Below are 19,191 nucleotides of genomic sequence, written 5' to 3'. Positions count from 1 at the left end.
GGCCAACTGACATCCCATCACCTTTAATTCAAAACGTAAGACAATGGCCATTCCATCACATCAAAACCTAGATGGTGGCCAACTGCCATCTCATCACCTTCAATGCAAAACCTAGATGGGGATCAACTGCCATTCCATTAAATCAATGGTCAATATCTAGATGGGGGAATTGACTAGACATGACATCAATGTACAATACCTAGATGGAATCTAACTGCCATCCAATCACCAAAAACTCAAAACCTAGAGGGGGGAAACTGCCATCTCATCACTATCAACTCAAATCCTAAATGGGGTCAACTGCCATGCCCTGATATCAATGATCATTACCTATATGGGTCAAACTGCCATCCCATCACATCAGCTAGAAACCTAGATGGGGTTCAATGGCTATCCCTTGACATAAATAATCTATACTTAGATGGAGTCCAACTGCTATCCAACCACCATCAACTCAAAACCTAGGTAAGGCCAACTGCCATCCCATCACAATAACTCAAAATATAAATGGGATGCACCTACCATCCAATGACATCAATAATCAAAACCTAGATGGGGCAAATAGCCATCTGATCACATCAACTCAAAAACTAGACAGGGTCCAAATGCCATACCATGACATCAGTCATCAAAAGCTAGATGTGGTCAACTGCAATTCCATCACCATAAACTCAAAACCTAATACAATGGCCATCACATCAACTCAAACCCTAGATGGAGACCAACTGCCATCCCATGACATCAAAAATCAATACATAGATGGGGCCCACTGCCATGCCATCATCATTAAGTGAAAACCTAGATGGAGTCAATGACCATCCCATGACATGCATAATCAATACCTAGATGGAGTCCAACTGCAATCCAATCACCATCAACTCAAAAACTTGATAAGGCCAACCTCCATCCCATCACAATAACTTAAAATATAAATGGGCAGCAACTACCATCTCATGACATAAGTAATCAATACCTAGATGGGGCAAATGGCCATCCCATCACATCAACTCAAAAACTATACAGGGTCCAAATGCATCCTATGACATGAATAATCAAATCCTAGATGAGGCAAACTGCTAACCCATCACCTTCAACTCAAAACTTAAGACAATGACAATTCCTTCATATCAAAACCTAGATGGAGGCTAACTGCCATTCCATGACATCAATTATCAAAACCTAGATGGGGCCAACTGCCATCCCATCACCTTCAACTCAAAACTTTTTACAATGGCCATTCCAAGACATCAAAACCTAAATGGGGGCCAACTGCCATTCCATCACATCAACTCAAAACTTAGATGGGGACCAACTGCCATCCCCTGACATCAATGATTAATATCTAGATGGGGCAAATGCCATTCCATTACATCAATTGTCAATATGTAGATGGGAGCCAACTGCTATTACATCACCTATAACTCAAAACCTAGATGGGGCCAATTGATATCCCATCACCATCAACTCAAAACTTAGATGGGGACAACTGCCATCCAATTACATCAATGATAAATACCTAGATGGAGGCCAACTGACACCCCATCACCATCAACTAAAAACCTAGATGGGGGCCAACTGCCACCCCATCACAATAACTCCAAACCTAAATGAGTGACAACTGCTCTCCCATGACATCAATACCTAGATGGGAGCCAATGGCCATCCCATCAAATAAACTCAAAACCTAGACAGGGTCCAACTGAAACCTCATGACATCAATTATCAATTACCTATTTTATAGTATTATATTTTACTCCACAAACATTGTAAAACATTTGACATACAGAACCTCATTCAGAGTTGGATGTAAACACAAGTTACAGCTGTTTTGATCATAACTTGCAATTTTGTTAGTGTAAATGAGTGTCTCTTCATGATGCATGTTTTTTATCCTGGTGACTCTGCTGTAGGTTGCTCTTACGAGTCCCTACGCCAAGTAGGCTGGCACTTGGTTTGAGGGGATGAGTTGAAGTTAGGGCTTGTTAACGTGAAATGCATCTAAGATGACCAACTTAAAGGTTTCAAATGTATCTATTTGGACATAGATGACCACAGTAACTGGTGCGCAAACCCTTGCGCTGATTGTGAGCTGATGATGACAACGGTCTACGCATTTTTCTTGGAAGTGGCAGACATGTTTATTATTGTGGACTTTTAAAATAAATGACAATTTTAGAGTAGCATCTTGTTTGATTTGCATTTAACAGACTTCATGTGACTTCGGTATTTAATATCTACACTTTCCTGCAATTTACTGCATTGTATACTATGTTTATAGGCAACATTTGTGCAATATTTGTGCTCACAGTGAAGGCATACCTCCTTCTTTATACCTGGCGCACCTTCTACTGTAGACAGAGTTGGTGGCACCTAACATTTACAGCAGATGCAAAATGCTGTTTTTTTTTTCCTGGGTGCATTATAAGTTTGCATTTAGATAAAAGATGAGTTGAACTCTCAACATTCAATAATGTACAAAACACATGCTCGGTGTCAGCAAAGTGTAAACAACTCTCTATAATCTTGTATATATGATGCCCACTAGGTGGTAGAAATAGTACCCATAGCCCAAGCCTGAAACAAGGTAAAATAATTAATCATTCTATTTTCCCTGAGTCATTAATAATGTGTATATTTATTATATCCATACACGTGCCCACATTGCATATAACAATCTGATCATGTATCTATTTTGCCAGGCAGGCTAACTTTAAACTTTTTCCATAAGTAACATCTGTCAATAAACGTTCTGTCTTCTTAATGTCAAATTTGTAGCCTAAAACATTCAACATATGCAGGTTGTTATGGTTGTTAAGGTTGTTATGGTGGCAAGCCATAAGTGTGATCACACTACCCATGTCTGCCACTTTGCTGGATATCAGTGATTAGCGATACAACTTTGGAATTTTCCTGAAATGGACACTAGCAAGAGCGCTTAGGTGAAAAGATTGAGCAGTAAATGTGAGTGCACCATATCTTTATCATATAGTATCTTTTTGATTAGACATCAGATCACCTTTTACCAAAAACGCTGTAGGATTTATTATAAGGCCCAAGGAGTCACAGTGCTTTTATGCACAGAGGGATACTGCCCAAGGAGAAACTGTGCTTTTAATTTAAACACAGAGGGCTACTGCCCAAAGAGTTACAGTGCTTGTATACACAGATGGATAAAGCCCATGCAATCCCGGTGCTTGTATACACAGGGGGCTACTGCCCAAGGAGTCCCGATGCTTTTATATACAGAAGGCTAAGGCCCAAGGAGTCATGGTGTTTTAAATTTTAACACAGAGGCCTACTGCCAAAGGAGTCACAGTGCTTTTATACACAGAGGGCTAAGGCCCAAGGAGTCACGGTACTTTTATTCACAGAGGGCTACTGCTGAAGGAGTCATGGTGCTTTTATAGACAGAGAGCAACCCTTCTAAGGCCCAAGGAGTCACGGTGCTTTTATGGACAGTGGGGTACAGCACCAAAAAAAAGGTTTGTTTTTCTTCTTTTTTCAACTATTTTTTAATTATACACACAGCCACTTGTGAGCCTGGACACAGCTACTTTAATAAGCAGACTATAGTACAGCATACATCAGCGTGCAGTGTGCCCCCTATACACAGTCACTTTGTCAGCTCAGCACAGCCACTTGTAAGTCTGGATCGTCTGGACACAGTCACTTTAATCAGCAGAGTATAGCGCAGCATACATCAGCGCGCAGTGTGCCCCCTATACACAGTCACTTTGCTAGCCCAGCAGAGCCACTTGTAAGTCTAGATCTTCTGAACACCGTCACTTTAATCAGCAGAGTATAATGAAACACACATCAGCGTGCAGTGTGCCCACTACAGTCTCTTAACTACAGCACAGCCACTAGTCTGGAGGAGTACACAGCCTGAGCCAACAGAGCACCTAGTAACAAATGGCGCCGAGCCCCGGGTGACGCGCCTTATATAGAGGCCAAACGTCATCCAAGTCTTGCGAGAATCCAATGTCAGGAGTATGATGTTTGGCCTCGAGGTGGAAACCGAGTGAGGCAGGAACACCCGAGTCTCTGCTCAGGTGGACTCGGATTCCACATGTTCAGAGTGGTTTGGATTCCTCAGAATCTGAACCGATCATCTCTAGCTACAACATTGTGAGTATCACTATTGAATGCCAATATTCAGGCAAACACGCTTCTTAGTAAATTTGTGATTTGCAACGTAAAATGTTCCAGTGAAGAGCTGTGATTGGGGATCACACACCAACAGGATTCTTAGTAAATGTACCGCTAAGAATCAAAAAGTAAACCTTCCCTGTATTCCTCTCCCAAAAAATAGTAAAAAGAAAGAAATCTTGGAATCATTGCTTTTAACAACAGAGGATCCTCCAAGAAAATTAGTTCTTCAGGTTGTGTGAATCCTCATAATTTGCCTGTGTTTTCAATTTAGGTATAGAAATAACTGGTGTGGATACTTCTCCAGTTGGCCAAACTAGTGATCAAGATCAATTTACGGTAAGCCAGCACTGTAGTCACTAGTGTGCTTTATCCATAAGAGACATAAATCTCAAAATGAGTTGCATGGATTTTGTTGCATGGAATTACAGAGATCAAATTGGACAACACTCAAGACATTTAAAAGTGTTGTTAATGAGGATACAATAATTACTATCTATATCTATACTTAGCTTATTACCACCTTCACTAGTATCACTGGTAACTCTTCCATGCTAAAATTAAGAGTGTTGCAGAAAAAAGTAAATCTATTACTTAAATTCCCTATCCTCAGCTGTCTGCCAGGAGACAGCAATACACACTTTTAGGGGCTTAATAATTATTAAAAGCTGATGGGCCCTGTGAAGTATGAAACTCCCTGTGAGTGTTGGAAGCGAAAACCAATATTCCTGTGCAATTCAGCACTGCCACTTTCAATGCTAATTAATAGCAGCAAAAGTTTACAGTGACAGGCAATGTACCTGTAAATACCCATGGGTGAACTTAGTTCACACATGCAGAGGGGTACTGAGGAGGAGGGATCCAGACCTTCTTCTAATAGGCAGGAACAGAACTTCAAAGTCTCAGTAAGCAGATTGTGTAGGGCTTACTTAGATGTTAGTGCACTTTATTATTTTCTGATATGGATATGACTTCAACTGCAATATGGTTTGGAGAACAGGTTTATATAACACTTTCTTTCCTGGTCAGAACTGGGGGGGACATGTGGTGCGATAAAGTGGGTGTCATGGTGGTGCAATTGCATCACTGTGGCCCCGCCCCCTGCTAAACATTGCAGCAAATACAGGTAGTGTGAAGAAGGGGCGGCCACAAAGACATGATTAAGTGCAAATTGTGCCACTGGTTCCCCCATGATGCCCTCTTCACTCCAGATGTTCCAGGATAGTAGGCAAGAATTATAATAATGTGTTTATATTTATATTGTGATATCAGTGTATGCAAAGTTACAAGCTACATGGTGAGATAAAAATGCACACTGTATTGGAATTATTTGACAAAACTTACAGATCTACTAGTAAATATGAGAGCATTTAGAAAATAGGTGTACACACATTGGCTAATTGTTTTATTTTGTTTAACACAATTTAGGTCAATACAATTTGTGTTGGAAAAATTCAGATCATCTCCTGTATATTCACATAGTCTGACATTGCAGCTTCATCACCTACTCTGTTAGTCTGCAAATAGAAGCAAAGACAAATTGATTTACGCAATACAGAAGCAACTTTGTATATGTACACATTGTAGATACATGTTAATAAATGTATTTATTTTATTTATTTATTTATTAACAGTTTCTTATATAGCGCAGCATATTCCGTTGCGCTTTACAATTGTAAGCACAGATATCTAATATAAAAGGGGCAAGGCAGCGACAGGTCAAAGTCTGGTTCCAAGTTCTGGCAGCACAGATATCCAATATATAAGAGGCACAAAGTCAGGAGGTCAGAATCTAATTGTAGACATATCACTTAACAAGTAACTTTAGGTGATGTGTCCTTAACCACTTAACTGATGATTTTTTTTCTACAAACTGCTCAGAAACTATCATTTTTTATGAGTGAATTAGGTGAAGAACGTCTATTTCAACTTATCCAAAATGATTTCATTGAATTTTTCTTTTGTTATTAATATATGTAGAAACATTGGATCACCACCATTGGAACATTGGGAACATTGGAAACATCATGACCATTGCAACTTTCCTTTTTACAGTGGCATCAGATACCAGGTACACTTTAGGGGATGAGGGGGGGCATTTACTTTTTTCCAGTGGCTAATCTCTGCAGCTGCTGTGTTGACTGATCAGCAGTGATCAGCAGCATGACAGAGACTGGAGGAGGGTGCAGGCAAGCAGAGAGACCAGAAGGTCACTCTAAGAGCAGCAGCTGCGAGAAGATCCTCTTCCTGCAGCCACACACACTGTTTATCTGAATGTTCAGATTATCGAGATCAGATCAGATAATGCACAGCCTGGTGTGGTTGGAAAAATGTGACTATGCCAGGCAAGTGGTTAAATACTGCCAAAGCAATTCCAAATTAGTGTTGGTTTGTGCTAGCACCACTGTACCTCATGTTCTGGCTGTTGAATTCCAACAACTGGAATGCCCCAAGCTTCTGTGCAGATGCCAAACCTATCCCAATCAGCACTGCCACAGCAACACTGAATCTTATATGCACAGTCTTGAACAGCAGCCTGCTCACAGTGAACAGACTTCCAATGGTCTGGTAGGTTTCCACTGATATCACCTCCTTCTACACTAATATAGAACATGAATAGGGTATAGAGGCAACACACTTTTCTTTAGAAAAAGAAGCATGGAGTTTATAATTGAGTGTATTTAGTTTATAATACAATTTTCTTTAGGAGAAATTGTACAAGGTATGGTCATGGGCACCAGATTTGTCCCATATTACACTTTCATATCATTAATAAATGGTAGGAGTATTTTGTGTGGAGCACAGGGGGCAGATCTGACAGTGTGTCAATTATTCATCTAATAACAATATTACCTTTAAAGTATTATACATAGCTTTAGCATCTCTGTTCAATACGTCAGTGTATGTGGATTGTTGGAGTTCTGCAGTCTTTGTAAGTTTATGTAAAATAAGAAATTTAAAGGTAAGAATTATGGAAAGGATTTGTGTTATAACATTAAAAAAAACTAAAGTTGAACACAAACAGAGCAGATATGCTCTCTGACTAAATTAACTAAATTAGCATATTCAATTTTAGTCAGAAATTGATGCATGGTATTTTGTGACTTCCCACATTCATTCACTTGGTTTGCTACTAGATATCATCATCAGTTCCCATTGTTTGTCATGATTGATGTCATTGCTCATTTGGTAACATTCTTTACCACTTAGATACTGGCTGTGCCCAGCCATTGTTTTATTGATGCATTCTTTATGTTAATTGGACAATACCTCCTCTAACACATTTGCATATGCATCAAAAGGAAGCCTTAATATATTATTCTACCACATTCTGGCACTGATCATGTTATTGTATAATTTTTTTATAGACACTCAACCTATATTCAACATTGATCAGGTAATTGGATACATTTGTTTATCAATCTCACTGGGTGGTATAAAAACTTGGTGATGAAAGAATAGGTGATAATTTTCCTGGTTGGGACCATAGGAGACTATGACCCTGGAAATTGATATTCCTGTTCACAGTAGGACTACCCAAGAATATGGACTTTCTTCTGGTATCTGGGTGGTTATTACACCACAACTGCATATCTGTGATAAGCCTGTTAGCATGATGAGATTTAATTTGTTACCTGCCAATCTAGTTGCATCTAAATGAAGCCATATAAAATTTTAGTCTTTTTAGTCTTCTGAAGCTCCCAGTTGGTCATGGATAGCAAGATTTAAGCAAAAACAGGGAGATCATCTAGCAATACTGACTGATTATGCTGTTTGTATTATTTCTAGTTTTAGATAGAATTCGTGTATAAAGGTTGGCATTTATTAAAGCTTGGAGCTAGATAAAACTGTGAGAGATAAATTACTATCCAATCAGCTTCTAACTTACATTTTACAGGCTGTGTTTGAAAAATGGCAGTTAGGAGCTGATTGGTTGGTACTTTTTCTGTCACAATTTTATATATCTTTAAGCTTTTATAAATACCCCCTTAATGGTTTAAATATTTGTCAAGTTTGGCATCTCTTTTAGTGCCTGTATATTCTGTGTTGTTCAACAATCTTTGTGTGAGCTATTATCTCGAAAGTGTCCCGATACTCAGTCCTTATGTAATGACAGCATTCCATCTCATTAGGAGCTCCACTCAGCAGTTGAATCTCAGCCACTATAAAGTGGAGATCCTTCTGTATTTTACACTAGCTGATGTAACCGGTTTCACCCGGATAGACTTTATACATTTAATGTTTCAATTTCAATCTCACCACTCCAGTAACACATTCCACTCCCTCACCCCTGTAGTAACACATTCCCCTCTCTCACCTTTGTAGTAACACATTACCCCTGCTCAACCATGTAGTAGCACATTCCCCTCCCCCACCAGTGTTATAACACATTCCCTTCCCTCCCCCCCTTGTAAAACATTTGACATTCCCCTCCCTCACCAGTGTACCAGTGTAGTAACACATCCCCCTTCCTCACCTATGCAGTAATACATTCCCCTTTCCTAACTGTGAAGTAACACATTCCCTTCCCTCACCTCTATAGTAACACATTCCTTTATTACTGCTGTTGTAACACATTTTCCTCTCTCACCTCTTTAGTAACACATTATTTCCCTCACATCTGTACTAACACATTCCCCTCCCATACCTGTGTAGTCACTCAGGCCCTGATTCAGAGCCGGACGCTCTGACAGAGTGCTCGCTCTGAATCAGGACCATCCTTCATTTTTAGAGCAGCCTCCTGGCTGCTTGTATAGCTGTGGGTGAACACCCACAGCTATAGCGAGCAGCCAGGAAGATGGTCGCGATGGTCAAGACCATCATGACCATCGGACTTGCGACAAGACCCTTGTGGTAGGGTCTCGTTGCCGCAAGCCCTGGAGTGCTTTTGGCTCTATCAGAGCCGAAGGCACTCCCACTGACATCACTTGTGATGGGTCTGAATTAGGCCCTCAATCCTTCCCTCACTATTCAGACAAGGAAGCCACACTCACTGGCAGCGATGTTAGGCAGAACTTGGGATCACAGTTGGTGATTGAATATTGAACTGTGCTGCAACCATGATGAGTCAGTCCCAGTCAGAATATTGCACAGGATAGGAAACATTTTAGCCATTTTCACCCCATTGGGAGTCAAATTTAAAAAAATCCCTTCTTAGTGGGCACTTGCATCATGAAAGGAATATACTCCCTGATTTTTATGTTTCTAGGTCCAGGGGTTTAGTCTGGGCATTGATGAATCAGTGAGTTAATGAGGAAATTTAATTTTATATATATAGACTGAGAGAGCCTATCCTCTTTGTATCCTGACAGTGGAATGCCTGCTGTCCTATTTTATCTCTCATGTTCTTCAAATAGATTAGCATCATGAAGTCTGGACTGCAGAGATACATAGGGGTCTATTTACTAAGCAGTGTTAGGAGACAGAGTGAAAAGTCATAATAAAGTGAAAAGGTGTCAGCCAATCAGCTCCCAACTGTCATTTTTCAAACACAGCCTGTGAGATGACAGTTGGCAGCTAATTGGCTGGCACCTTATCACTTTTCACTCTGTCTCCTAACACTGCTTAGTAAATAGACTCCATAGTATTAGAATCCATTTTAGTTCAGGCTCAGTGGACCATTAGGTCTGAAATACGTACATGCATGCTTCCATATATATTGACATCTTATCACATTATTACCTTTAAAGTATCATATGTATCTGATTCTGCAGCATCTCTTTTCAGGAGAGCAGTGTATGTGGGTTCTTGGTGTTCTGCAGTCTTGGGAATTTCATGCGAAAACAAGGATGTCAGAGTCAAATTTTAAAATTATGGGAAAAACTAAGGGAAGTATAAAAATTTCATAAATTCAAATTGAAAACAAATCGTGCACATTGCATGCACAGAAATAAATGTGTACATTCACCTGAGTGCAGAAATGAACACATTTTGTGGTGTACCCTCACCTATCTGTACACTTGGTATGCTATTAGTCAAATGATACACCTTGTATCAGGTGTAATTAGGCCACAGTTCTACAAAATTACCTCAGTGAACTTGCTTAGTCACAAGCAGGGGCATATCTATAATGGGTGCAGGGTGTGCGGGGAACACGGGCCCCTGGGTGCAGGGGGGCCCCGCATCACACACCCTGCACCCATAGTATTACTTGCCTCTCTGGAATCCCACGTCGGTGCAGGGGTCCGGTGCTGTAAAATGACTGGAAAATGGTGCGGCGGCCATTTTCCCGTCAATTGCACATGCACAGTACAGGGAAAATGGCCGCCCGGTGACCTGTGCATACACTATAGACTCTGGGCACACTCTATAACTCCGGCGCTGGCCACGCACAACTCAGTGCGCTGCCGGCCGCCGGGTGGAAAGGAGGGGGCCCGTGTCAGAGATTGCACAATGAGCCCCCTCCTCTCTAGAAACGCCCCTGGTCACAAGGGCAGATGCTATTGGAATCCCTATGACTGAGCATCACCAGTACATGTATACACTTGGTTCCAGAGCATGCACAGTGCAAACACACACAATATATGCTCACAAATAGACCTTATGCCAACTCTGCTTTAGCCCATTATCTCTAATGTGACCTAACAGAAAGTTTAAATTTAGGGGAGAAGAGCAGAAAATTACACCCACTCACCATAAATATATGGCTGACAAGACACAATGAAATAGTTAACAGTAAATTTTACAGTGTGTAGATGTGTCAGCCCCAGAGAAGCACGGGAAACAATGTTTCTTACCATATTATCACTGTAGCAAATGTTCAATGGCATATTATGTAGTACATGCAGCATGTGATACTTACACCCCTTTCACACAGGATTTGTTCAAAATATCATCTTTTAGCCAGCATTTGAGTGCGGGTCATTTTGTAGGTTCTTGCCTCAACCCCCTTTCACACTTAAAAGCAAATTACCGGGTAAAGCACTTTTACTCAGTAATTTGCTGCTCAACACGGGTATTTTTTCTGTGTGAAAGGGTCAACACAGTTTGAAATTGCCGGGTCTCCGACCCTTGTAAAACAGGGTCCGAAATCCCGGGAATTATGTCCCAGGTGGTTTAATGACAGGAGTGGTTTAATAACAGGAGTGGTTTAATGACAGGAGTGTGAGCTACTGGATGTGAAAAACCTTAAAGTAGCTCTCATTATAAAATAAAACCACAATATTCAGTTTTAGCTTTGTGTGCTTAGAACATACAGATAGGACTTATAACAGGCCTGGCCAACCTGTGGCTCTCCAGCTGTTTGTAATGGCCTCACTATCTATTCATACCCACTTAGGGTTTATGGTAATGTAAATATAATAACGTGTTTTAAAAAAAAATTAAATAAAAACATAGTAAACATAAGGTGTGTTAAAAAAACACATCTCACTTCTGTATGCTACAACCTGCCCTAAATTACTTTAAACTACAACTATAAGATATCAAAATAGCAGAATTATGTCTGTGGAACACTAATGTACATGGAAATAATTAGATAACAAAGGACTCTATTAGCCCCAGACCAGATAAACATCCAACCAGCAATGTTTGTGCCCTCTTCTCAGCCTGCAGCCATGATTGATGTGCCCAGGCTCTGGCTGGTCCAGTGCCTACTCATCATGTCCCTCTTGCATGTATGTATGGACGATATTTTTGTACTTTTGAAAAAGCATTCCAGGGAGAGTGTGAAAGCAACACCAATGAGCGTGGTGATAAAGTGGGCGTGTCCTGCTACATCTGAGAGGTGTGTCATAAAATTGACTTGCAAGGTTCTAAAGCGTAAAGAGTGTGAACGACTCAAGTCAAGTCAGGAAAATCTGAGACAGGTCCAACCATGAGGATTACAATCCTTTTGCATTAAGGCACCTGGCAGCACAATAAGCATCTGCAAACTTGGTGACGCCACAACCCATTGTTATGAGAATACTTCATGCATATATGGCTGGTGTATCTCCTATAATCTTTATAGTGGTGATAATACATATATTGTTTATCTGCCAATAAGCCAACTTTGTCGACTATGGATCCAGGGCTGGTGCAAGGTTCCTAGGCACCCTAGGCAAAGCTTCACCCTACTGCTCCTATTCCCCTTAACAGCCTTTCCTTACACACATGGACACATAGTGAAATTTAAACAAAGACTTGGGCTTTTCTGTTTAACGTTTGAATAGTGAAAAAGGTAGTAAAAAAATGAAATGTAAAAAAAATAGAAAGTTTAATCGATAGGTATAGGTAATTTAAAGTAAAACCTTACATTATACGTATAACCTAAGCTACCCTACCATCACTATTCCTGCATACATATATAATTTTAAATAGATTATAATAAAAGTTTTGCAATTTCTATCACCAAAATCTTTTTCAGACCTACTTGATAGTTATAATAAAAAAAAGTCACCAGGACAGTTGAGCAATACTCAGTATCCCAGGCAACTGTTGACTTTTGTGTGCATACATACTACCCCAGATTCAATAAAAAGTACTTGTTAAAATATATATATATATATATATATATATATATATATACTGTTTATATACGTACATACATTTCCTTAAAAACGGGCATATAAAAGCCTGAAACGTTGGATTACTAGACTGGCTGCTTTGGTGCATTTATTTGATGATATGAGACCAGTGGAGTGGCGTTTTTATGCATACTATATATATATATCTATATGCAAAACAGGGTTCAGCAGTACACTTCTAGAAATTATCACCAATCTGGTTTCCTCCAGAGAGCACCATGGCGGTGATGGTTAAAATGTACAAATGGAAATGGCAGCACTCAGGGAAAAAATGACATGAGGTGGTAGCTCAGGTGTCTAATGATTCAATGTTTTGACAGTTTTGTCAGGGTGCTCACAATACCTTAGAGCAGGACATTGCATGGTGTCAGGCCCCAGTGTCCTCTTCTATATATATATATACGCACACGCACACACACACACACACACATACTGTATATACACTCACGTATAAATACATACACACATGTACTCGGTGTTACTCGGATATGTTCAGATCTCAAAAACTGCATTTTATTGGTGTGTTTTGGATAGCCAATAAAATAAATCAGAACTAATCTGAACTTGCAATCAATTTGGAGAAAAGAACCGAGTAAAACTGAACCCGCGCGTCTCTAATAAAATGTGCTTTAGTTTGGTATAAAGTGAATAGTTGCTTACTTTTTATGTTAGTTAATCCAGAAGTTCTGTCTGCACTGGCAGCTCCTCGTGCAGCTCTGTACATTTTCAGCAGCTCTTGTCCCTGTAGGAGGGAGCGGAGCTTAACTGACTGACTTGCTGGGAGGGCAAGGAAGGGGACAGTGTTGCGGTGGCTGCCTGGCTGTCTGACTTCACGGTGCTGTACGTGCTTCATTGACAATCTGCCAGTTTCTTACAAGAACAGCCGGACCTAGTAAATTGGGGGCGGGCCACGGCGGCATACGTTATCCGAGACCAGTATTCAGTACATCATTAATGTTAGAGTTATGCAGCCTCAGTGGAGCTCCCACAGATCCTGGAACCCTAGGCATCTGCCTAAAGCTGCCTAATTGTAGTGCCAGCCCTGTGTTGATATCATACTGTATGAATCACCTCGAAATAGCTATAGCACAGTGCAATAATTCATACTTTTACCTTAGAGCTTGATGGTGTGTGACACCATTTTATTCTATGAAAAAAAAATGAAATTCAACACAGATTAGTACCCTATACTGTATATACCTCGGAAAGGAGAGATAAACATTGCATTACATGTAAATCAATTTATGTGCTGAAGCATTATAAGTAGGAGCACAGCCTACGAATGCCCTCTTAGACATGAGGCACAAGCCACTGTAGTCTCAAAAATATAAGTCAAGGACACAAAATGGCTGCCTCCACTGTGTTCAGTTCAGTGAATACACTTATGTAACATTCAGTAAAGAGCAAAATACCTCAGATAAATTACATTTACTGTTGCTACATAGTTTTTATACACAATATGATGCAACATAAGAATACAGATATTATTCATGAAACTAAGGCCAGAATTTAATGGATTTGCAAGTTACTCTGCAAATCCGTCAATTTTAGCTGCTTGTTTTAAAAATTTTAAGGCTTTAACAACCTGGTTTTGCCTTAAGTCTAATTGCTGCTTTAAATCTAGCAGATATCTCTCCAAAATCTTAGCTTATTACGTGTGGGCCCAAATCACAACTACAGTTTATCCTATAGAATTGTAAATTGTTGGTGCGTACAATCTCTCTTTAAGCCACAGTTTCCCAAGCTCCGCCATTACAGTCCAGGTTTTAAGGATATCCATGCTTGAACAGAGGTGACTCAATTAGTACCTCAGTCAATTTGAATTAACTATATGGTCTCAAGCAAGGATATCTTTAAAACCTGGACTGCAATGGAGGAGTTTGGGAAACTCTGCTCTAAGCAATAAACATCACTCCTATAAAAGAATCTGCTATATTACTGTGAGACACCTTAAAATCAACAATATGCTGCTAAGCAGTGATCCACAACCAAATGAAGTGTCCAGTAGAGTCCAGACAGAATAACCAGCAGGGAGGCACAGTATCGTCTACACTGGTGCTTGGAAGGAGTGGTTGTGTAAGAGAATTTTCGTCTACAACTGGGGATGGGTTGGGCACGATATATTGACGATCAGAATTCCAATGGTCACAATGCCAGCTCTGGAATCACGACTGTCAAAATCCCAACACATATTGTTGAGTATTCTAACCCTACTCATAACCCACCCCTCCAGCAGCCTAACCCTAGCCCTTTGGCAATCTAACCCTAACTGTCCCCTTCAGCAGCCTAACCCTAACCGTCCTCTCCCACGGCCTGACTCTAACCTTCCCCTTAGTGCCTAACACTAAATCTATATGACACGTCTTCCATGGTGATTTGGAGTAATCCTGTTGGGTTATCCAATCTTCTCTTAGAAGGACAGCTTCTTTGTTGGAGAGAGAAAGTACAGATTTTCTTCATACTCTTTCATAAATTTTCAAATTATAGGCATACCCTATTTGTCTGTCTTCTTCTGCTCCCCCTCACCATTTTGACCAGTTATTGGCTGATCACTCTTGGTTACAAGAAGGTCACTGCCAGAGGGCTACATATGGTAACATGTCTGTTGATATTAGAGATTTGTGCCAGACCATTTTTGCTGGTTTTGGTTTTGTTTCTAATTCGGTTTCAAAACTGGTTTTGGTTTTGTCATTTTTTTTTTACCAAAAATTGACAAAACAAAGCTACAATTACATAATGTAGGCCATTTTGTTCCTAAAGTATTATTAACCTGAATTACATTTCTAGTCATTTACAGTCAATTTTGATCACCTCACAGCTCACAATATTTTGTCCTTTATTCACTTTACACCACACATTAGTGTCCGTTATTCACGTTACACCACACAGTAGTGTCCGTTATTCACATTACACCACACAGTAGTGTCTGTTATTCACATTACACCACACAGTAGTGTCCGTTATTCACATTACACCACACAGTAGAGCCACTTATACACATTACACCAGAAAGCAGAGCCCTTATACACATTACAACAGACAGCAGAGCCCTTATACACATTACAACAGACAGCAGAGCCCTTATACACATTACAACAGACAGCAGAGCCCTTATACACATTATGCCACACAGCAGAGCCTTTATACACATTATACCACATAGCGAAGCCCTTATACACATTATGCCAGACAGCAGAGACATTTAACACATTATACCAGAAAGCAGAGCCCTTATACACATTACGCCAGAAAGCAGATCCCTTATACACATTATGCCAGAAAGCAGAGCCCTTATACACATTACACCAGACTGTAGTGTCCCTTATTCACATTACGCGAGACAGCAGAGCCCTTATACACATTTAGCCACACAGCAGAGCCCTTATACACATTTAGCCACACAGCAGAAACATATAACACATTATGCTAGGAAGCAAAGCCCTTATACACATTACGCCAGACAGCAGAGCCCTTATACACATTACGCCAGACAGCAGAGCCACTTATACACATTATACCACACAGCAGAGCTCTTATACACATTACACCGGACAGCAGTGCCCTTATACACATTACGCCAGATAGCAGAGCCCTTATACACATTACACCAGACAACAGAGCCCTTATACACATTATGCCGCACAGCAGAGCCCTTATATACATTATGCCAGACAGCAGAGCCCTTATACACATTACGCCAGAGAGCAGAGCCCTTATACACATTACGCCAGAGAGCAAAGCCCTTATTCACATTATGCCAGACATCAGAGCCCTTATACACATTATGCCAGACAGCAGAGCCCTTATACACATTATGCCAGACAGCAGAGCCCTTAACACAATACACCACACAATAGGACCCTTATATAGCTGCAGTGCTGCTGACCTAGGCTGCAGTCACTGTGGGAGCCGGGAGAGGTGGACCCGGGAGCTGGCGGAGACAGAGCTAAATGCAGAGGAGTCGGGTCCCCACCACTGAGATGTAGAAGATTGCAGCAGCAGCAGTGGCCCGGTTTACCAATGTTGCCCTCATGCAGCCTGTCATCCAATCAGTTGCCACTACCATGCTAAAAGACCAATGATTGGCTGAGAGATAGAAATTCTCAGCCAACCTGCGGCATGTTACTGATGGTAGCGGCCACTGATTGGATCAGAGTAGCCAGCTTTCAGAACCAAAACAGTGAGGACCTAATTCAGACCCGCTCACTAGGAAGCATTCGCACGCAGGCAGCCGATGTTTGCATTCTGTGCATGCGTATGAATCACAGTGCATGTGCGCGAACCAGTCCAAGTGATCGGGAAGCGTACGCTCACCGTGCATAGACAGCCCAGCTGAATTAGTGACAGGAGAAGCCGTTTGTGGGTGGTAAGAGCGGCTGGCCACTAGAAACGGGAGAGTGGAGGTGCGAACGCAAGCGTGCCTGAGCTGAAGGGCAGTTCCCATTTGTATGTTCTTATGAATTTATGTGGATGAGGATAACGCCTAGTGGGCACATACCTTTCAGCAGCCTGAGTGCGCAAATTTAACAAGTGTTAACTTTTTTTCTATATTGTTCCTAGGGAGACACACAACCTGATGACCCCTCCCATAAAGGCAACCAGCCCCAAACCGAAACACTTGATGGTGGTTTTGCTACAACCAAAACACAATGATGATTTAGAACCAAAACCAAAACACACATCTCTACTTCTATGAGCTCTATAAATATACCATAATTCAATCTGTACCTCCAACAAAAGATGATGGTGAGTGCAAGTAAAATACAGATGATTCCAAATATTGTGAGATAAACAGCAAGATGAATTTGTGATGATAACTCGGGGGGACCTGTGGGAAAAATAGATAACAAAATAACTATAATTTGTAAACACGGTATTAGACTTAGGGGCATATTCATCACATCCTGTATTTTTAATGAGGTTGTGATTTTGTTACTGATCCAAAATGATGCTAGAATGTAACCCTAAATATTCATCTTCCCTATAGAATGATCTTCGATGACCGTCACGACTAAGTGGTGAGTTACAGTGAGTGAACGAGAGAACTCTCAAGAAAATGCTGCTACATTGTATACTGACTCACTTCAATCACTTATATAATATTAAAAAAATAGATTACTTAGCCATACAGTACATAGTTTTGCGAGTACTCACGTTGTTCGATAAAATGAAACATCTGTGACTTTGCTGTGCCCATTGCATTGCTTGCAGAGCAGCTATATGCCTCGGAGGTCACGTTCTGCACAGTTATTCTATCATTATGGTCTGGTAATATTAACATCTTGGATTTTCCAATCTTGTACCACGTGTAATGTGTAACAGGAGGATTAGCATGGCTGGTGCACTGTAAGGTCACATTATCTCCTTCCTCTGTCTCCTTCCCCACAGCTACTGAAATAGTTGTGTTCTTTGGACCATCTGTTAAAGGATAAATACATTTCAGTTGTATAAGAATGACCGGGATCGCTCAATGGAACAAACTGTTATATCTGCGGCCTAATTTGGGAAACGCTTACCACAAGTAGAGCCCTCAGTCTACAAGCATAAGAAACTGAAAGTCTCTGATCTTTTTCTCAAGATATCTATTCCAGCTGTATTCACTGGTGCAGATGGACCCCAAGCAGAAGACCTTAACTAAATGTGTGTGTGTGCTGTATATTAATTGGAAAATTTCTGGAACATGTTCTACAATTGTCACTCACCTCTTATTAGGTGAGATTGAAACCTTTTGGAGAGTACTCTTCTGAGATTCCTCAACTTGGGATCATGTAAAGCAACAATAAAACGTCCTAGTGCACATTATATTAAATACTGTATGAGTATATGATATTATTGTGAAATGTGCTCACTTTATGTATAAAGTGTATGACATAAGCTTATTCCATTTACATTGTATGGATATCTTCTACATTTTTGTACTACACTCAGGAGCTCATTCAGACCCACTCGCTAGATGCGTTCGCTCGCACTATGTGTATGCACATCCAGCACATGCCCAGCAAGGCAGGCGATCGATCACACAGCATGGCATTAGCACGCCCACTATGTCTTGGTGTGCAATCACTTAGTGTATGCAGATGCCCATCAGTCATTCTTAAGACGCCCACTTGTGCACGTCATCTCCTGGAAGTGCATGAAAACAATGATACATCGAGCACCAACGGATGCGATCGCAGCGCTTAAGGTTGCCTATACCCTGCCGCAAGCACTGCGAGCACTTCAGAGTGAAATCCCACCAAGTAACGTGTACTATGATGCTGCCTTTTAATTATGCTCGCCTCTGAAACGGCATTGAAGCACTCAGGCATGCCTACGTTCGCACCTCCAATCCCCTGTTTCCAGTGGTCAGCCCCTGTCACCACCCACAAATGGCCTCTCCTGTCACTCACTCTACTGGGCAGTCTATGCGCAGCAAGCGAAAGCATCCCGATCTCTCGCACTGGTTCACGTACTCGCATTGCGATGTATACGCATGCGCTGATTGCAAATATCGGCCAGCTGCGAGCGTTCGCATCATAGCAAGCAGGTCTGAATC

The 19,191-nt window shown here is 40.9% G+C and overlaps 1 protein-coding gene across 1 annotated transcript in view; it reads right to left on the bottom strand.

The window, feature by feature from the left end:
- Nucleotides 1-5,603: 5,603 nt before the first annotated feature.
- Nucleotides 5,604-19,191, bottom strand: part of LOC148509089 (sialic acid-binding Ig-like lectin 13) — a 30,134-nt gene continuing 16,546 nt past the window's right edge. The window contains exons 5-8 of the mRNA XM_088443623.1: nucleotides 17,811-18,074; nucleotides 17,385-17,484; nucleotides 6,560-6,749; nucleotides 5,604-5,666 (exon numbers count right to left, since the gene is read on the bottom strand). Coding sequence (XP_088299749.1) covers nucleotides 5,604-5,666; nucleotides 6,560-6,749; nucleotides 17,385-17,484; nucleotides 17,811-18,074 — 617 coding nt within the window. The remainder of the gene's footprint in view (nucleotides 5,667-6,559; nucleotides 6,750-17,384; nucleotides 17,485-17,810; nucleotides 18,075-19,191) is intronic.

Source organism: Taudactylus pleione, unplaced genomic scaffold, assembly GCF_031769625.1.
Source record: "Taudactylus pleione unplaced genomic scaffold, aTauple2 ptg000332l, whole genome shotgun sequence".
Taxonomy (NCBI): Eukaryota; Metazoa; Chordata; class Amphibia; order Anura; family Myobatrachidae; genus Taudactylus; species Taudactylus pleione.
This window is presented reverse-complemented; position numbering and strand designations above follow the sequence as displayed.